General features: G+C 41.7%; 2 protein-coding genes across 2 annotated transcripts; one reads left to right on the forward strand and one right to left on the reverse strand.

Moving 5' to 3' along the window:
* Window positions 1–45: 45 nt before the first annotated feature.
* mlana (melan-A) lies at window positions 46–2,521 on the forward strand. Its single transcript, XM_064308976.1, has 5 exons — window positions 46–199; window positions 713–811; window positions 1,125–1,221; window positions 1,418–1,534; window positions 2,353–2,521. Exons 2-5 carry the CDS (start codon window positions 744–746, stop codon window positions 2,419–2,421), a joined length of 351 nt encoding a protein of 116 aa, XP_064165046.1. The 5' UTR covers window positions 46–199; window positions 713–743; the 3' UTR covers window positions 2,422–2,521.
* Window positions 2,522–4,814: 2,293 nt separating this feature from the next.
* Window positions 4,815–17,631, reverse strand: LOC135238996 (uncharacterized bromodomain-containing protein 10). Its single transcript, XM_064307266.1, has 8 exons — window positions 15,713–17,631; window positions 14,357–14,557; window positions 11,972–13,506; window positions 11,384–11,463; window positions 10,650–10,739; window positions 10,207–10,322; window positions 9,696–9,889; window positions 4,815–9,033 (listed from the first exon to the last, which is right to left on the reverse strand). The coding sequence occupies exons 1-8, from the start codon at window positions 16,387–16,389 to the stop codon at window positions 5,390–5,392; spliced, it is 6,537 nt and encodes a 2,178-aa protein (XP_064163336.1). The 5' UTR covers window positions 16,390–17,631; the 3' UTR covers window positions 4,815–5,389.
* Window positions 17,632–21,742: the final 4,111 nt, after the last annotated feature.

The raw sequence follows: 21,742 nt of genomic DNA on the forward strand, positions 1-21,742 counted from the left end.
TCTGGTTCAATGGATTTAAGTATGAGCGTAGAACCCGTGACGGTCATGAGAATTTTATCCCTCAAAGAGTTCTCCCCTCTCCCAAGCAAAATATCTCAGTTGGGAACAGCCACTCTGAATGTGTCATCGCGTCCTGACTTCTCTGTAGTGTTTGGCCACTTGAAGCTGCGGTTCGCCTGAATTTAATTATCCAATTCAGGTAAGATTGTGTTCTTCCCTTTTACGCAAACACGAAATCAGAACTGCACGGTAGGTCTATTGTCGTCGGTTCTGAGATGAATGCAATAATTAATTATGTGCTTATATAGAGAGGACACCAATCGCTTATTGAATGCTTAATTGAATTTTATTTTATTAATTGAGTTAAATCTGCAATAAAATGACGATTGTCGAGAATGCTGGTGTTTGATGCCACAGATTCAATATACGGAGACTGCCTCACGGGGTAATTAATGGAAAAACAAATAGTCTGTGACATTTAGGTTTGCAAAAACAATTTTTCAGTTATTCCATAAAATTCGTCAAATGATTGAAGGGTTCTTGTTGCAATAAATGTCACAGACTATTTTCTTTTTTTTTAATTCTTGGAATGACTCAGTGAGACAGTCTGCGCACAAATAAAAATAACACGTAACCCCCTGTATAAATAAATTATTTAGATATCTACAAGAGCTGATTTTCTTGTTTTGTTTTTTTTTCAATTTTTCCTTAGGTCAACTAATCTGATCCTAAAACGCGACATTATGCCACGCGGAGACTTCAGCGTTCACTTCGCCAGTAGAGGCGGTGGATTATACGTCCGTGCAGAAGAGTTAGTGGAATTGTTTAAAACATTTTTCAGTACTTATTTTTCTAGATTTTGTTCTTTATATTCAGGGGGAAATTACATATTTGTTTGTAGTATCACGACTGGTAAATGTTAACGACTTAAGTTGTTAAGTTTAGGTCAAAAAAAGAATTCTCGGTTACGAGAATATAGACAATAAAAAAGATCTGGGTACATTGCAGTAGTACCACATTGTTTGGCACACCATGGTACAGAAGAATATGGTTGTTCGGGGATTTTATAAATGATTATTCTGCTTGAGATCAGTTTTGACCACAGACTTCTCTGTATTTTACAGGGCAGCAGGAATAGCACTCCTGGTTATCATTCTGGCAGCTCTTCTGATCATCGGCTGCTGGTACTACAGGAGAAGGAGTGGATACAAAATTATCCGGGTGAGATACTGCTATTTACCTCCAAAGGCTCATCAGTTCTTCAACATAAAGTATGTTTTTTATTTCGGTGTTTAGTGGTTCCCTCCGACCAATATAAATAACAGCTGCAAAACAGCAACTCTTGCCCAGCAAAACAAAACGGTTTTGCGTAAAGCATATACTGTAGAAACTGTAGAAATGCGTTTTCTCCTCACAGACCCAAAATGCAGGTCAGTCCTGGAGGGCAATGGTGAACTCAGGCCAGTACAGAGGTGAAGGAGAAGCTGCTGATAACAAAGTCGCACTCAATGAGCTGAGCAATCTCCAGCATGTGGTAAGAGTAACTCCAGCAGTGTAACTCAAGGGTTTGGTGTGAGCTTTGAACGGCAGGAGTGGAATTAAAATGTGAAATTCCAAGGGGACAGATTTATATATATATATATATATATATATATATATATATATATATATATATATATATATATATATATATATATATATATATATATAAAAATAAGTCCACCATAATTTTTTACTCCAACAGAGGGATGAAATGCACTCTATCAGAGTTATTTAACACAGAAAATTTTACTGCGTAGGTCACAGGGATTTAAACTTGTATCTCAGTTGTTATCCTCTAGGGGTCAGTCAAGTGACCAGTTATACATCTGAAGAGCAACAATTGGAACATTCCTAAAACAATTAGGTAGACTACCATAGAAGTGAAACATGGATGGAACAGTGAGTGCACACACTATGAAAACAATGTCTTTGAAGAAACAAGAGCTACAGTACCAACCTAGTACACTGATGGAATAAATCATTCAAAGAAGATAATAGACTGACAATCAAAAATAAGTAAACATCACTTAAGGTCTGAGATGAATCATCTGTCTGTGGAGGAAAAGTTAGCTGAGAGCAGCAGGTTGTCATTCAAGCAGCACGTCATTCAAGATGTGTTCTTATATGCAGATATTCCATTGGAAGAAATGGATCTAGTGGTCCAAATAGAACCCTGTACTATTTTAATCTCATGTAGAAGACAGAAAGATATTTAATTGCCATTGCAATTGTGACAAAGGAGTAACTGAATCAGTTATGCGCTAAGAGCTGTGAAGTTAACATGGCTTGAAAATTCTGATTGTTTTTCAGGTTCCCAATGCTCCTCCAGCATATGAGAAGATTTCCTCTGGTCCTTCACCACCTCCCTACTCACCCTGAAACCCATGCGGGGGTCAGCCACCAAAAACCAAAGACGGGGTTGTTAAATTTTATGGTCACTGATTTCTTTGTTTTTACATTAAACACTTGCTGAACCGAGTGTGCTGGATTCCGTTCAACAAGGCCTGCTGCAGTTAGATTTTTCATTTTCATTTGTTTTTAAATAATTGTGCCATTGTCCACAACCAACAAGTAATTCACAAATAAATTTTAGGAACGATAATGTGATTTACCCTAATTGCATAGTAATAAATATTGTTGCAAACACTTGCAAAAATTTTAAGGATTTCCATATTCTTTACACGGTACCTGAATATTAACTACCTGTTACAGTAAAATTTATGAACATGCACTACATGCATTATGAATGTATGACTGTTTTTCTTTTGACAACAAAGTAGACATTTGCTTAATCCAAAGTGGCAAAAATGGGTTCTCATACTGTTGAGCACATCCATGTGCAATTCACACTCAATTAAAAAAAAATAGCATGTGCAGTTGATAAATTGTGTGATAGCCTTTAGCGTTAATGTTGCATTGTTTCTAAAAGTGTAGTCAACAGACTTACACTGTGCATTACGGGGCTGGTTCTTCACATTACTTTGTAAATGGTAAATGAGCTGCATTTATATAGCGCTTTTATCCAAAACGCTTTACACTTGATGCCTCTCAGACCATGTTTACACTTGGTTTTAAAATGTGTTTCGGTGATCCGAACACAAGTGGACAGCCGAGACACATCGCCATTCACACAAGTGTCTATCATGCGTCTCCAAGGTGTCCAACTGACCACTTGTGTTCAGATTTCGTTACTGCCTACGTCACTTCCGCTAGAAGGTCAAAGGGCCCCACGCACATTACGTCAGTCTGTAGCCAGACAAGCACCAGATTTGTTTTGCACGGGCTAGCTAAGAAAACAAAAATGTTTCAAGAACTAATATACATGTGTGGGCATCTGGTTTCACTCGCACTCCAACCACGTACATCAGTGCTCCTCTCCATTTTTTCGAGCGTTGGCACGCTGTCACCAAAACAACCATCACGTCCTGCATTGATGACGTATTTTCCTGTTACGTCCTTGTCGGGGACGCATCAGGACGCACTAGCGTTTACACTACAAAAGGTATGTGGGCAAATGCGTCCCTAGCGCTGTCCACCTGTGATCCGATCACCCAAGACACATTTTAAAACAAAGTGTAAACAGGGTCTCATTCACCCATTCACACACCCTCACACACCAACGGTGAAAGGCTGCCATGCAAGGTACCAATCAGCTTGTTGGGAGAAATTAGGGGTTAGGTGTCTTGCTCAGGGACACTTCGACTATGAGGACACAAAGAACGGTTTTATCATTAATATAGGCTACACACGTCATCAAAGACGTAACATTGGTAGCTAGCTAACGTTGCTGGAGCTAGCTTGAACGGACTTTTATGTAATCTTTCTACTGGTTAAAATTTTTTTTATCGTTTTATTGAAATTTTCTAAAAATCACTCTGGGATTGGAATGACATCATATAACACCATTAAAGTGCAGAGTCATCAGAGGCATTTTACGACTAACGTTACTCAATAAAATACACTTACTCCTCGACTCCTGGCGGGGGTGGGTATCCAGAAGTTAACTGGCAAGGGTGGGATGTTTTTAACAAAACATCAAACATCAAGGGCAGAGTGTGGCACAGTGGGTAAGGAACTGGGCTTGTAACCGAAAGGTCGCAGGTTCGATTCCCGGGTAGGACACTGCCGTTGTACCCTTGAGCAAGGTACTTAACTGAAATTGCTTCAGTATATATCCAGCTGTATAAATGGATACAATGTAAAAATGCTATGTAAAAGTTGTGTAAGTCGCTCTGGATAAGAGCGTCTGCTAAATGCCTATAATGTAATGTAATGTAATGTATCAAGATTAATCACAAATGTATTCCAGATCACTGAATCCCAATCTACCTTTCCTGTCTCTGGTAACTACCACTGCAGAAATGAACATGAAGCTTCTCACAGCAAGATATAAATTTAATGTACAGAGTACATGACTGGAGTCTATTTATGGATTTGTGTCTATTAGCCCATTTACAAGATCACACATTTCTCAAATACCTAGTTATCAGACTGGAAATATGATGTTTTACAATGTAGAGGTGCTGCAAAGCATTCTGGGGTTGACAGTTACTCAGACAAATTAACAGAATATGGACACCTTGATATAAATATGAATACCATTCTAAAGAAAAGCAAACAAAATATGAATATATTTAAATTCATAGTGAAATCAGCATTTTAAATGGCAAAGACAGCTACAAAAAGCAGAATGTGTGAATAATTTGCATAATTATGGGTAAACCGTCTGCTTGACCTCCATGTTCAAATAAGTGACAATTCAACAGAAACCGTTAGTCATGAAAGAATGGTTTAATGTCAATGTAAAATGCTACAAAACATTCATACCTGGCTTAGCTACCTTCTCAAATACAAACTGAATAGAAAAAAACACTACCCAGCTAGCAAAGTACATAAAGATATGTATACTGGCCATTAGAAGTTTCCTCTCCAAGTAACTTGAGTTATCTTCAATTCTGACAAGGCACCCCCCCCCGCCCCCCTCCCCAAAATGTCTCTTTCTGAATATTAAAATTCTTTGCTTTAAGAAATAGAAAACACATCAATTAAATAAATCTCACACAAATGTTGAATGTTTTACCAAACTGTTCCAGAGACTGATGGGTTAGAAGCTACATGGGATTTCTTACATGCCAATGTCCAAGAGTACCGCCATGTAAGATACTGAAGGTCAAAAAAAAAACAGTCAAGCTTCAGTGTGCTGCTCCACTCCCCGCTCCCCATAAAAAAAACTAAAACGGGAGAATGATTTCCAAATACAATTGTATTTAATTCTATTCGCTGAACAGAATCCTGTTATGGAAAAGGTTGGAATCTGAAGAAGTCTCAAGGATATTGGCCTTCTGTTTCAGTTACTGGGCTCTCCTTTTTCTGCCTGTGTAGACAACAGGGAATCAGTCTTCAGTGTTGGCAGTACCCTGCCTGTATTGGAACTGGTCGTAACCACCACTGTTGCCAAAGCCTTAGACACTGATGGCAAACCAGAGAGGGCAGAACTTCTGATGACATTCAAAACAGCACCGTCTGGACTCACTAGGATTTTACTAGATGAGGAGCTTGCCAGTACAACAGACGAAGCGACCTGCTTGCTTGCAGCAGGCGAGGGATTGGATGAAGCTTGTGGCATGTTGATGGGTTCCGATTGCATGGGCTTGGCTAGTTGACCTGGAGCCATTATAACACCAGTCATGGATGGTTGAATAGTTGCAATGGGGGAGGCCTGTCTCCAGCTGAAGACACTCCCAGTAGGTGGGACAGTCGCAACAGGCACAGACTGCATTCTGGAGACCGTGCTTCCTATTGGAGGTGTAGTGGCTGTTGAAAATGCCTGTGTTCTGGAAATGACACTTCCCAGTGGTTGCACCGATGATATAAGCTGCATTTTAGGTAATGTGTTTGCAAGTCCTGTATGCAAATTTGCTGGTACTGTGTTAGTCTGTGAACCTCCTGTTGTCTGGACAGCCATTACAATAGAGTTTTGCATGTGGTTACCCACAGTCTGCAATGACGCAATCGGCATACCCTTCCCATCAGCAGACAGTGCTCCAGTTCTCATGGGACTCGACAAGCCTTGTTGGGCAGGGGATGTAGGTCTTACGAACTGTGAAGCCTGTGCAACTGAAGTGGGGCTACTAATTAATAGAGGACTTTTCACAGGACTCCTCCCTACAGTAGTTGTCTTATGTGGAGTGTTAGCAGCAGATGAAGGGCTTTCAGTCAGAGATGTTGGTGGTGGCCCACAGGTGCTGTGCAGGGGCAGTGTGCTTGGAGTTGTCTTCCTTGGGCTTGAAGTTGCTAAGACAGCAGGAATTTGTGCACTAGTTGACATTATACCCTTCTGAGCTGTGGATGGAGGGTTTGCCCCTAGAGACGAAGCGAGAGATACAACTGGGCTTGATATGAGAAGAACATGGCTGCCAGGCCCAAGACCTTGAGCAGGAACGATGAACCTTGTGTTGTTGATTATGATGTGGGTTCCAGGAGCGAGTGGGGTGGTGGTGTTGATCACAATCCTCTGTTGCACAGTAGTGGCCGGTTCATTTGGGGGGCTGACATCAGGAAGTCCAGGTTGGTGAGCAGAAACTGGGGTGCTGATCATTTTGGTGGGGGTGTTGCAGGGCTGGGCTTGAGTAGAAGGAGGGGTTTTGAGAGGAGACATTTTAAAAGGGAAGGATTTTGTCAGTGGCGCTGGAAATCGTGGTTTACCAAGAACAGCACCTGCAGCAGGAGACCTAGCCGGAGGCATGTGCATTAAAGCTAGATCTTTGTTGACGAGACCACCAACAGAAGTAGTCACAATAGCCTTTGGAGCACTTCCCACAGCTTGTCTTATTTTTGTATCACTCACAGCAGAAACTAAGGAGGTGCTAGACAATGAGACACTTTGCTGTGAAGAAGCTGCTAGAAGAGATGTTGATGCTAAATGCCCAGTTTTAAAAGAGGAGATTGAAAGCATTTTCCCATCAGGTCGTTCACTAACATTAGCTGGACCTACATTTCCTGAGGGTGAAACATTAATGCCAGCGGGTGTACTGGTAGCCTGAACAAGAATCAGACCGCCTGATGCATTTGCAGCAAGTCCTGGTCTGGGTACATTTATGCATGAGCTTTTTGCTGCCAATTCTGCTGTAGGCAGGCGGACTTGCTTGCCTGAGTTCAAGGCCTCTGTCGGTAACTGGGCTGTCAAATCTGGCAGTAGTCCGATGGTCTGGACTTTCTGCATGGTGCTGGTAGCACTGTTACTGATGATTTGACTAAGGTTGAGTCCAACCTTCATGTCCATGACTTGAGATGCCGGGGTCAAGGATGCTGACTTGGTGTCAGTGGATAGTGTCGGTTTTGGAATGCTAACTGCAGAGCGGTCACCAGATGAAGGCGCTTGACTTATCAGCATCAGCCTAGGGGCTGAGACAGCAGGGGAAGCAGTACAGGGGACAGCTTGGGATGCTCCAAGAGACGTAGCTATGCTTGAAGGTGGAGAGACAAGGATGACCTTCTGGAAGGGAGGCCTATCGGCTAGCCTTTCATCTGCTTGAGCCCGCTTAACTGGGGGTTTGGAGGCATACTGCACCAAAGATGCTGGAGTGATTATCATGCCACTTTTACCACAGGATGATGTGACACTGACGTTACTTTGAGGAGTTGCTGCCAAAGTTGGATTGGTAACAACTGAATGCTGGGCAGTTTTGTTACATTTGTTTGCAATTAATGGAGAAGGAATATAGGCATTATAGGGCTGGCTTAAGGCAAAGCTCACAATAGTCCCTCCTGCCTGACTTGCACTGACTGGAATGGAAATAGTAGAGGGAGCCTGGGATGGGCTAACAAAGGATGCAGATTTGCTGAAAGTCTGTGCCGTCACAGCTGTAGCTGTGCTGGGAAGGGCTGGCGGAGCAGAGGCTGTAGGAGAACAGGACTTGGAAACTAGGAACGCTTGGAATTGTGGGGAAATAGTGATGACAGGGCTTGGAGGTGAGGAGCCAGGTACATTTTGGTCAGAGGTTTGAACTTTGACCACCCCTGTGTTACCCCCTCTCGTGGTGACGAGGATTGACTGCGAGTCCCTGATGCATACAGTCTTAAGCTCTTGCTTTGAGTCGGGAGGACTGCTAGAATTTGTTGATGTGCCACTAGTGACAGGGGATCTAGTTTTAACTACATTCTGAGTGCTAAGTGTTTTGGAGATGGAGGCACCCATGTAAGTGGATGTTACAGAAGTTGGCAAACTAGGGGAAATGGTAGTTGTAGATGGGCTTCTGCTACAAGCCCCGGTCAGTGGAGCTACCTGTTGTATGGGAATCTTGTTAGTATCATCTGCCCTAGTGAAGCAAGAAGAGCTGGACAGTGGAACGGTTACTTTGGAGACAGGAACAGGAATCTTCTGCTGCTGGATAAGCAGGTTAGAAGGTAGGATGACCACTTGCTGCAAGATTTTCTCCCCGGTTTTCTGATCCAGCACTGGCTGAACTGCAATCTTCACTGGACTGGTGCTGCTCTTCCTGAGTAGATCCAAGCCCCCAGGCGTAGTGTGCGCAGGACTCTTTGGTGTGGGTGCTGGTTGCAGTGCCTGTCCTGGGATTGCTGACTGTTTGGTTGTTTGCAGGGAGACAGCTGGCTTGTTTTGCACCTGGCTGGCCATGATCGTAGCTGCCGCTGGCTGACTGATTAAGGTCACTTTGTTCCCGACACTCTTGGCTAGCAAGGCCTGGATGGGCGTGGAGCCCTTGTAGAAAACAGCCGTAGGTGTCGTAACCTTGGAGGTTTCTGTGGCAAGGTTCTGTGCAGCAGCATTCACCTCCTTCGCCGTTTCATCTGTTTGTTCCTCACCGCTATTCTTGTTTTTCTTGATGGGAGTCAGTTCTTCATCTGTACTTGCACTGTGTCGCCTTTTTGAGTTCCTCAAAGGTAGTTTGTGCTCATCGGAGACAACACCTTCACGTCTAGCTGCCCGGGTCCTTCCCATTGTCTCCATTCCTTGCTGCTTAGTGTCCTCTGCAAAACAGAAGTAATAAGGATAAGTAATTGGAAACATCACAATAAATTAAGAAATAAAAGGAAATGTCAAAAAAGAGAAAGGAAAACAAAACGGTCACAATTTGAGTCTGTCATAAACAACTGTAATGGGAAAGGCCCCAAAAGGCCACTTGTTTCCTCCTGCTTCTAATCAAGATTTTAGCTAGATCAGGATGAATCAACTGCAACTCTAACAGACAATTGTTTAATACAAGTTAGCAGGTTTTTAAAAGACTGGTCCAACTATATGACATTAGTCCAATTATATTACATTGGTCCCAAATTAATGACAGTAGTAAATAATATTAATGTAGCCATATATTGTGTTTTTGTAATCAGGATTTTGAGTAATCAGGGTAAGAACTAGCTAAAACCTCCTAAAGCTGCCAAACGTACACAACTAAACGATGTCCAATGACTTTACAGGATGGAAATATATCCTTTAACAGAAAGGAAATCATTTCACTTTCACAAAATACATTGTAATTAATTAATGTCATAAAACATTTTATATCAATCAAGAAAACCGCAAATAGACTGGAAAATTATTCTCTATTCCCTTTGCTGTTCATTCTCATGTAATGTTGACTGTAAGGTATGTGCAAACACTGATTAGTGTTGAGACAGCCTGAAATGTCTACCTGCTGTTGGGTCCCTCTTAGCTGTCTGGTCCTGTTTGTCTTCTCCCTCAGTCACTCTGGTGTTATCAGTGGATGATGAATGGCTGTCTTTGCCCAAGACTGCATCCCCTTCCTCCCCAGTCCACTCCTCTCGGACAAAGTTGTTGTAGTCGGGATGCTTCTTGAAATCATCATAATCCTTTTTTAAACGTGCCCTTTGAGGAAACAAAATTAAGTAAATATGCAATTACAGTTCAACGCATTGGCTTCTATCACAGACCACAGTTAATTCTGTTCATACTGAAAGTTAATTCTTCAATGCCACTGCCATTGCAAGTTGGCTTTATATTGCATAGCTGAAAAACAACAATGAACATAGATAAATTCAAATATTAGCTCTGAATACCAGTGAATCATTTTAAGCAGTTCACATACTGAGCCACATACAGCTATAGTCTTCTAGAAATTATCACATCATTACTCATCACAATTTGAATGGCTCCCAGTACCATGCAGCCTGTGTGTGGGTTACCTGTTCCTCTGGAAAGCCTTGACCAATTTGGGTTCCCAGGGCGAGAGCTCATTGAGCAGTCTGATGAGGGTGATGTGCAGGTCCTTCACTGCTTCTCTTCTAAAGTACCATCGCCCCTTCAAAAAATGACAGGCCGCTAAAGATAGTGTTCCAGTCAATGCCATAGGCTTTCACCACCACTAAAGCCCATTGAATAAGTGTCAGACTGTTTTTATTGAGCTGTGCCTTCTACATGGTCTTTACAGAATTCATTTGAAAGTGCATGGCACATCCTAATGTGAGGAATGTACTACAGTAATTATATTCATTATATTAATTGTAGTCATTATATTAGCCACATAACTCACATGCTTCAGTCTCCAATCTCTGAGTTAAAAAAAAAGATAAATGAAATCTGTCATATTCTGGGTAATTTTTTGGGAGGTGTGTTCCCTCTCACTAACCGATTTCTTCTTTGTACTTTCCAGCTCATCCAGCTCGTCCTCCGTTTTGCCGATCAGCTCCCTGAGTTCCTCCAGACTAGTGCACACCAGCTGAAAGAAAAACAACAATTTTGTGAAAATCACAGTAGTTATGAAGTGAAGGTACACATTCCAAATTAATACATTTTCATAGTGGAAGAAAAAATTTTAACTTACCGATGAGATTATCTTTACTGGCTACACTACTATTCGTATTTACTTGACTTGTCTAATATAAATTTTCACTATTTGAACATGAAAGTAATATCTAAAGCCTCACATTTTGTACAGAAAATGCCCTGGTGTTTGCCTATGGCAAACAGTGTGAACACAGATGAAGACCATCCATTCAAAAAACTAAACACCACAGAATCAACCAATACGTCTATTCCCTATGACCACTGCCTATTGTCATATAACGTAGCTAAATTGAATTATACACAATGCAGATGCTAGTCTATCTAGTGAGTCAACTTTGAGAATGTGATCTGAAGCTTCTAAAACTTCCAGACAAACTGCAGAAGCTTGAAAAGCATAGGGCACATCAGGTATGGAAGTAAGGAATGTTTGTAATGGCCTCAGCATAATTGGCCCAATTACACACTTCTGATGTGAACACAGACGTGAGTTTGCATACACTGATTGCCAATAATCCACTACATAAAAATAAAAGTAGAATCACTGGTACATTTATCCAGGAGACTACAGCACCTTACCCGAAAAGTAGGCTCAACTGGGAGTTTAGGATCAGCTTTTCTCTTCTTTGCTGCAACCTTTTTAGACTCAAACTTCTTGCCTAAACAGACACATATGTTAGTGCTATATATGTGAAAATACAGGTCATGCCTCCAGGAAACTATGGAAATCTACAGCAAAATATTAAACACCCTTAGCTCCCTTACCAAAGACATTATACTAAGATAAATAAAGCAAGAAGGAACAGTAAGGAGGAACAATGAGAATATCAAATGTACAGAACTATTAAAATTCTGTGAAGAAAAGAAAGCACTACATAATATGTATTACTGGATAAGATATTTCAGAGACGCATGAGTAGGGCCACATGTATTCAGACTGCAGATGGGACCAACTTCTCCATTAAAAACGATATGATAGCATAGGATAGGATGCTTTCTTGTATAATGATTCGCTGCCTGGTTATGATGATGCATGGGCACGCATAATTGCAATGCTGCTAGCTTATCATCAAGCCTGAAAATAAAACAAGTAGAAACTGTGCGCCACTTTGGACCAAAAGTAGAAAAAAATTTTGTGGGTCAACAAAGACAACAAACATTTCTCACCCAACTTCCGCTTCTTCCTCTTGCCCTTTTTCTTTTCTGTGGTGGCTACTTTCATCAGGTTGTTCTTGAAAGCTTTGACGAGGTTGTGCCGCTTCCCCCCTGGTTTGCTCTGCTCCTCCTGTGTCCCCTCTTCCTTCACTTTCTTTTTCTTTCTTTTCTTTTTCTTGGTCCGCAATCTGCTGATCTTCGTCGCCGGTGAGTGCTCGAGTGGCGAGTGCTCCGTGAAGGCTGTCTTGGGTGCTGGTTCCTTCTGGCAGCAGTGTTGGCGTACCTGCTTTGGGCTCATGTGGGTGCCACACGCAGGGCAGGGGTCCTGGGACTTAGCACTCATTTCATCTGCCTCTCTGGAGCGAAGCGAGACCGCAACACCGCATGTCTCATCTGACTTAGCAGGAAAAGTCCTCTTACTGCTCTTTTGTCCCTCTCTACCCTGTAGGCTTGGTTCACAGGACTCCTTCTTCACACACCCTAGAAACCCTTCCTGCTTCACTTCTGGGTTGTTTTGCGCCTCCACAGAGCCTCCTTTTGAATTTTTCGTGCTGGGATTGTTGTCCCCCTCCCTACAGGGATGGTGGGTGTGGATTTGCCCTTTCTGGTCTAGCTCCGTTTTAAAGGCAGCCTTTCCCCCGCCTTGCACGAGGACTTCAGTCAGCCTCCACCGGTGTAATGTGCCACCTGTGGTGTCACAATCGTCCTCTTTCACCTCAGCTACACCCCTGCAATAGTCAGTCTCTTCTTTCACTTCCTGCTGCCCTGTTGCCGTAGAAACACGGTGACCCTTGGATTCCCCATCTCCACCGTCCGTCTCCTCCCACTCCAGCCTCTGTACACAGATGGGCGGGAAGGGGAAGTTGGGGGAAGAGCACGGGCTCTGGCAGTAGATGCGCAGGTCCGCCCCGCAGAAGTGAGGGAAGTGGATGTACGCGTTGTCGCGCCCGTCATAGCCCAGGATGGACTCCCTGCACTCGTGGATGGGCTGGCCCAGCACCGCGTCCTGCACCTCCTTCTGGTTCTCGTACACAAAGTCGCACAGCCCCTTCAGCAGCCAGATGCGCTTGTTGAACGGCAGCAGGTGGAAGGGTCTCTCCTCCAGGGGGCTGACCTCCCCCAGGATGCGGAAGAACTGCGGGCAGAGGCCCAGCTGCTCGGCGCAGGTCCCCGGGTCCCCCGCCCGTCCCACCGCCCGGTACCAGCCCAGCACCTTCTGCCGGAGAGCCGCTTCCCAGCGTCGGTACGGGAGGGTGGGGCGGCGGTGCAGGGTGGCCCGTCTCTGGGGGTGGCAGAGCAGGGAGGTCATGACCTTAGCCAGGAAGGTGCTGCAGCGGGGCATGAGCAGGCAGCGCTCCAGCTCAAAGAACACGATCTCGGGCAGGTTGAGAGCCGTCTGGGCCAGACACAGGAAGTGGCCTATTGCAGGCAGTTCCCACAGCGTGTCTATGGACCACGGGGAGGCCTGGGCCAGCAGGCTCTGCTCCCACTCCTCCAGCTCTTTAGCAGACGCCTCCTCTGCCTCCTTCTTCTCCTGTTCCCGCTGCCTGCGTTTGAGAAAAGACGAGATTAAGACCTGCTTCTTTCAAACAATTATAACTATTACATTCACAGGATCCTGGTCGGGGCCTTTCTGTGTGGAGTTTGCATGTTCTTCCCGTGTCTGTGTTGGTTTCCTCAGAGTACTCCGGTCTCCTCCCACAGTCCAAAATCGTTCAAGTTAGGCTGACTGAATATTCAAAATTGCCTGTAGGCGTAAACGGTGTGTGTGCCCTGCGATGGATTTGCGACCTGTCCAGGGTGTATTCCTGCCTCTTGCCTAATGCATGCTGGGATAGCTTTAGTCGTGTCTATAAACTTTGTAGCCGCTAACTTGGTCTTATAATAAAAGAACACATCAATCTCTTCAACAGTGCAATTCCTATTCTATAGTACAAGTGGCAGGCTGTTCGTTTAGCAAAACAGTAGCAAGTTCACAACTTTCTAAAGTGGGCCTCTAGATTTGCAGTAATAAAAAAGGTAAGGGCTAAAATAGAATGAAGTTCTGTGAGACAACATAAGGTCATTAATAGGCTATATTTCTGAAGGCTGAAACATATAGCCGTAACATGAACAACATAGCGTATAGGCCTATGCCATTACCTACCTTAATACCTAATCAAAATGTCTCTTTTGTGCCATACAAGTACAGCCCGTAAGCTAGTCAGACTAAGGTTTGGAATCCCAGTCAATATTGACAGTTTTTGTTTTCAGTTTCATTCAAAGATGTGATTTGGTTAAAATACACATTGTTTGAAAGGCTCTATAGTATCTTCCTTGTGATTTTTTCTTTCTTTCACTAGTACTAGGAGAACCTTTCCCTCCATCATGAGAATTACCCCTCACACAGCATCCTACCTCTTCTCCTCTTTGGCTCTCTGCTGCTCTTCCAGCCTTAGGGCCTGCACCATGATGGACTCACTGGCGCCCATTGTTAAATTGGACAGGTTGCGGGGCATAGAGCGTCGCCTCGTGGAGGTGCTTCCAATCCCCTTTTCCTCTTCAATCCCGAAGCGACCCTTCGAGGTGACAGCCAGCGACGTTTTTTCTCTCAGGGTTCTGGAGTCCAGGGAGTGAGGATGGGAAAATGAGAAAGTCAAAGCAGTACCATCATACAGCTCTTGAAATATGGCACCTTTAAATGTTACGCATCCACATATTGTTTTTGTCTCACTGTGACATTAGCAAAGAAAAAGCCAGTCTACCCTAAACAGGGACAGAACATGGGACAATTGTAACTACATGGCACGATTTTCAAGAGTCACAGTTGGCTTGTCTGGCAAAAGGCCAAGGTTTCTTGCACATTTCCATTCACGTCACTCCCACTGACCAAAAGACCAGTAAAGACTAAGAGGTGGCTGAGAAGCATCACATTTTCTAAACTTTTTTTAACAAAGACAGCAATAATGTAACACAGTTCAATAGTTCAACTTAAGAGTAATATTCCAACAAAACCAAAAACGTTCCTTTCTAGAAACAGGATATCTAGGACCTCTCTCTCTCCTAACTGGCAGTGCCATGGGGCAGGTGTAACAACTCTGCCTGTTGTACCAGGTAGTCAACTAGCTTCAGTGTAGTGCTGAAGTAGCACGGTTCCATATCTCATGGAGAGAACCACACAGGAATCCCCAGTTCTACCTGGTTCTGGATTCTGGCAAAGCTTAAAGTGACTTCAGTGTACTCTTAATTTAAGGTACACTATAAGTTTGGTGGGACAACATGGGGCAAATTCACAAGGGGAAAGTGTATTTCAGAAACAAATGAGATGAAAGAAAAGTAGACAGAAAGTCTGAAGTGAGGCCACAACTTCCCAAACGAGCCCAAATTACTTGTATTTTCACTTGAATAATAATAATACTGTAACTGGATCAGCCATCCAGCAGGCCCAGGTTCCTTGTTTTAATAATGGACTTGTTCTTTGATTACTTGCATGCAAACCTACCCAAGACAAATTGCATGCTCAGTTGAATGTTCTGCTATACATTTCATCATGTAATATTAATTCATGCTTAGGACCATTCCCATTCCATCAGTAGTCTTCCCTTAAATGCTCGTACGACATGCAGATTTAATTGCAACTTGAAATTGATTGAGCTCTTTTGGAAAGAATCCGTGTTTTTTTCTAAAGAACTTATGGACGGTCTTTCAAATATGGATTGCTTTTTTTTTTTTTTTAAGAGCTGAATGTGACCAATGATATGATTCTGTGCTTACCTGGACAGCAATGTCAATTTCTGTTCCAGCATAATCTCCAATTTCTGAGCCTGTTTGGAGATCCAGTGGTCGACGCCATGAATCCTGTAACAGTTCTCTAGCATCCGCCTGAAGTCAGCCACAAACTCCGTGATAGTCTCGTATTCCTTGTTGATGAATTTCTCCTCAATCCTCCTGAACCACATTGGCGGCTGGACACGGTCACTATCAACGTGATCCTCTGTGTTCATAGGTTGCATGAACGGGGCTGTGATTGCCTTGTGCTTTTCTAGGAGAAATCCATGAAATATTCTATAGGCTTGCTGAAGCTCGTAGCTGAGGTCCTCGTCCTCGCTGATTGCGGTATATTTGCAATCCTTTGATATTTGAGGCACATCATCTCCATCCCGACTCTCATCCTCACAGCCCGGGTTTTTTAACGGTTCAGTCAATGTCCCATTGCTGAGCTCCTCAGGGGTGCAATTTAGTTCAGTCCTAATAAATGTTGATGAAGAGAAAATGCGAGGAGTGGGTTGCGACCCCGTCTCCGCTTCAACCCGGGATGCATATTCAGGGTTGTGCAAATAATTGTGTTTGTCTAATGTTTTTGTCATTTCAATACGCTCCACTGCGTCATGTAGAGATGCATTTGAGTTACAAGTTTCAATTCTAACACTTGCATGAGTTTGTACCTTCATGCTGCGGTACTGGTGACACCAGAGCAACTATTTCGCCCGCAAACTACGTATTTTTTAGTAACGCCCTAGCCCATTTATTTTCCAGGTTAGTAGGAATGAAGTCTCTCATAGTCCGTTTTAAAGTTTATGGTTAAAATCCATCAGATTCATAAGTCATGTCACTGACGCGGTTTAACGCACACACAAAAATCACAGATAGCCTACAGTTTAATGTAACCAGTTTCTTCGTAGCGCCCTAGTTAGCTCATAGCTAGTTGGCTATTCTTAATTGCATCACTAGCATGATAGCTATCGCATATGAAGTCACACTGTACGCTAGCTACATGCCACCTTCTTGTGTTTAGCTAGCTAAAGTAATATCAAAATCAGCGGTAGTTATTATATATCGCCAGTTACCTGGAAGTTTCTCACGGAATGATGCAAACCCCGATGGAACAAGGTTAGCCAGCTAGCTAGACGGCTAAAGTTAATCAGTCTGACAGCGAACATTACACCTAGGAGTTCTTAGCAAGCTTGCTAGCTATTCAAGTTGTATCACTATCAAGAAGGAAATCTGTTAAGTGTGAGGAGTTTGTAGGCTTCAACCCAGGGCCCATGCACATCCACCTGCTAGGGATGCAGACCACGCACAGTACCGGGCCAGGGTTCAGACCTCCAGTATCAGCGCTTTCGATTTGTTCCTAAGACCGGCAGGGTAACCACTGTCACGGACATCTCTGGTGCCTTATCCGTTTATCCGTGGGACTCATTGTTTCCATTCTGGGCCTGTGCTGCTTGTTTCTTCCGTGACATTCGAAAAATAAAACCAAATTCCTGGGTGGTTTCCCCAGTATTTTTAGAAACAAAAATAAAGTTGTCCAACAAGCAGGTCTGCTGAGCACGTAACCATTAGCATAGACAAATAGCCAGCAACCAAAACGCACCGGCACGACAGCTAAACTAGCTTGCTTGCTAAATATCGTCAGCTACACGATAGCTGGCTAAATCGGAATGGTCCATTTAATTTAGCTAGCTACTTGAGTATACTAACCCAAGTTAAGTTACCCAAAAGAAAAATCTGTATTTACGAAATGAAATAATCAGACTAGCTAATAAATAATACTTACGATAAGTTAGTTATAAACGCGATTTATAACTAGCAACAACAATTTCAGTGCCATATACGTTAGCCAGATGCGAAAGTTAGCTGGGTAGCTAGCTTCACAAACGTTACTACTTTGAACTCTCTGCGCCTAGACCTCTATGTGTCCTGTCGCTGTGACGTCAGCAAGTGTCACAAAATGTATGTTTGACCTGTTTTTATGTTTTTAATGCATGTTGGGCCAGCCTTGACCAGATAAGATCAGAGTCTGCACATTTTAATTCTTCATATTTCATTGCATTAAACATGACTAGAGCAATATTCCATTCCTGTGGTACCAATAAAATAAGGACATCTGTGTTTTGTTATGCTGTGACTGATGTATGTCCAATTTATATCCAACTTACAAATCACCTGAGGTCAGGTCTGTGTCTTCCTCCAAATTCCCTCTGTCAGTGATTTCTTTTTTAATTACCAGAGTCATTTACTTATTTTTCTATTTCTTGATCAGACTGCATATTGCCTCAGGAGATTTCCTGAAGATGCCTCTAAAGATTGCCTATGTATATTATTCTGGGAAATGCAATACATATAAATGAACAACTGTGCAAATTGCCGGCCAAGGTAATTAGAACAAAATAAACATTCAATAAAATAAAATAAAATAAATACCCAGCTGGACCTCCATGATCTTATGAAGATATCAAGAATTTGACACCCTTGGTCTACACTTATTAATCATTCAAAACAGTAAAAATGTAAATATGTAAACATAGGCAAAAAAGCAATAATAAGTGAAGTATGTGGGTCTCATTTTCCAGAACAACTATGTAAGACATAGTAGTAGAATAAAATTTCATAAAGAGAGTTGGATTGCTGTAGATATTTGTGAATATGTGAATGCAATAAAACTGAAATTTTATGTTCTATGTACATTTTATTTTCATAACACTTCAGCCAGTAGTTTTGCCAGGTTTCTTCTGAGTTTAAATCAATGCCTATAAAATGTATACAATTCCAGTAAATGTTAAAGTTATGTGCATTTTACAATTACATTTTTTGTAAGTTTCAGCAAGTGAAATATCTGTATCTTAAATTTCCACATTCGTCTTCATCGCACACAAAATTGCCGAAAATGCACACACACGCACACACGCACGCACGCACACAGGCACACATTTTAATTCCTCCATGGAGACTTTATAAAGATAACAGATAATTCTAGCATGCCATTTTGCCTTTCCAGACATGAGCGCTTCTAACCACCAACGGTGTTCTTTTCTTCCTAATTGTTGTTCCCTTAAAAATATTTTTTTAAAATAAAGTTTTATTATAAAATAATAATAACAATAACATGATGTTTTGAAAGTGTTAAATCCATAAAATAGACGAAGCAAAGAAAGTACAACTCTATTCCATCCTCATTCTGGCAGCAGCTTATAACCAAATAACTGACAAATTAATCCAATCAGAGAGTTTTTAGTCCACCCCACAGAAACACAAAGGGTGCTTTATCTCCAGCAGTAAACATGGAGTGAATAGAAATGCTCAAAATAACAGAAAAGATAGCACATGTCTCTTTTATAATGTGGCAACCAAAATGAGCATTTTTACCATGCAATAAATGCCATGTCACATACAAAAATGCATGAGAGTCTTATTTCATATAACATACATTATTCTGCAGCTGTCTGTGTAAATCACACCCTTGCCATGAAAAGATTTAAGTATATTTTATTTTATATTTTATATGGGGCACCACATTTATATTTTATGGGGGCGCATGTTTAAAATTTCATGCATAAACTATAATAAATGCATGTTGTAGATCAGCAGTTAAAAAAGGTAAATTCAACCTTCCCTCAGAGAGTCATGTTACGGCCATTATGCATCAACTTGTGGGACTGCTGGTCCCATTTTTGCACTAGCATGGCCAGGACTCAACTCTGGACTATTGTGTCACAACACCAATGCCTTATGCTTCAGTGCATTTATTTGAAGTACATAACATGGGTGTCATGTGTGATTTTATGTACCTTTAATAGATATAATTGGATGAGCATTAGGCTGTGCTTTCAGAAGGGGAACTATGCCTGCAATACATAACAGTGATCATTAATGTTTAATTTCAATGTTCAAATTGGCACGTTCTTTCTTAACATTTCAGTATATATTATTGAGGAATTTCTATGCTTTTAGTGTTTTTTAGGGGATATGGCAAGTAACCACTAGAGGGAGACTTAAACCAAAACAAATTTGTAGCAGGAGTTTTGTAAAAGGACAACCAGAACAAGAATCCATCTATTTTTACAATTTCACTTGAACTCTATGTTGAAACAGGAAACATATCACTTTCTGTGGTCTGACAGATTATTCTTTTCTCTAGAATGTTTTGTTAACTGCTTTCTGTCATCATATTACAACCGATTCTAGATGGTGTCAATAATATTATTAATATCAATTCCAATCTATTAACTATTTGGTATTACTTTCTGTAGCTATGGCTCCCATACAGTGGGTTGACACTTACTGGTGGGTTGCAAGTGGTGTTTGGTTGGGCTTGTGAGATTGTATATAAAGCATAGTGTACTCACAGCAGTCAGACTAAACTCTACACATCTTGGTGTATTTTGGGAGAAACAAACTGTAATTTATTATTTTCTTTCATTCATTTAAGTGACTATACATTACATTACATTACAGGCATTTAGCAGACGCTCTTATTCAGAGTGACTTACATTGTATCCAATTATACAGCTGGATATATACTGGAGCAATGCAGGTTAAGTACCTTGCTCAAGGGTACAACGGCAGTGTCCTACTGGGGAATTGAACCTGCAATCTTTTTAGGTTACAAGACCAACTCCTTAGCATTATACTATGCTGCTTCATTTCAATTATTGTAGAATTCAATGATTGTTAAAGTAGTTTAACCAACTCATTTATTCTTTTGAATCCTTTATCTTTGTGCTGTAACTTTTAATAATCTTGATTTTAATATGATTGTGAGTTCTACATTGGATTGGATGCATTGATTTCAATTAAAATCATTCAGCTAAGGCATACCAAACTGGAATGGTGCTGCCTCTCCGTATCTCAGAAAATGATTACACCATACAATTCAACCAGACCTCTCTGTTCAGCATCCTCTTGCCAGCTGACTGTCCCATCTTTTCAAGCATTCAGCAGCCACCGCTTGTGGCCTTGACTCCTATCTGCCCTTGTCTGCCAATGGTGGAATGACCTTCACCAATCAGGCAGAAAGGCAAATTCACTTTTTGTTTTTGCAAACTAAGGGTCCAACTAACCCTTCTCGCTTTATTACACAGGCAGCATACACCTTGATGGATTATTTGTATGAAAGATTGTAACTTTGCATATCTTTTGCTTTTGTGGTGTTTCATCATCATGTGAAATGCAGCTCTGTATGTTTATTTGGCTAAAAGCATCTGCTAAATTGCCACCTTGAAAATTGCTTGAGGTTGAAAAATGATTGAGGTTGATTCACCAGGTTGCTCTGCCAGGCAATGAATTATGTGATTGAACTGATAGCTGTTTTTTTCTTTCTTTTTTGAATAATTAGTCAATTACATCCAAGAAAATATATTTTACCTGTGTTTAATTGTTTAATCTTATGGATTCTGAATATTTACCAAACTTCACTTTTACAATATTCAATTTTTTTTTTTTTTCAAATTCATGCAATTTAATAAGGGGTTCGACAGCAGGAATATGCTCATTACGTGGATTCTGGATTTAGGAAGTTACACACAATACCCTAGTTGGACAGAACATATCTGGAGTTCCTGAACTTTAGATTGGCAGTACAACCTGGTGGATCAACTTTAGAATTTGTTAGCTCTTGAGAACTCCTTTTCTGATTCAACGAAGTACAGACCAACCGTTTGCCGGTAATTTTGTAACCACTGTTAGGGCTTCTGAAGCTTGAGAGAGCAAACAACACTTTTACATTTGTTCCACGCATAGCAATGAATTGACATGTGACATCTACCGTTAGGTTTGGGAATTTTATTTCTGCACGTGCTGTTTGATTTTTCCCGCATTTTCAAAGAGGAATTGGTTACTGTTGCAGATAGCCTACGTTCATCTGTATGTTTTTTGGCAGTATAATTTTAATTAACAGTAAGGTTGTTACGCTAACAAAGCATTAATTGGGGAAAATATAACTTATTGCAAACTGCATTTGCGTTAGTGGAAATACAGAAAGGGGATCTGTGTCTTTAAAGACAAATTGGTGCTGGATTTTATTTC

This window comes from Anguilla rostrata, chromosome 14 (assembly GCF_018555375.3).
Source record: "Anguilla rostrata isolate EN2019 chromosome 14, ASM1855537v3, whole genome shotgun sequence".
NCBI classification, from domain to species: Eukaryota; Metazoa; Chordata; class Actinopteri; order Anguilliformes; family Anguillidae; genus Anguilla; species Anguilla rostrata.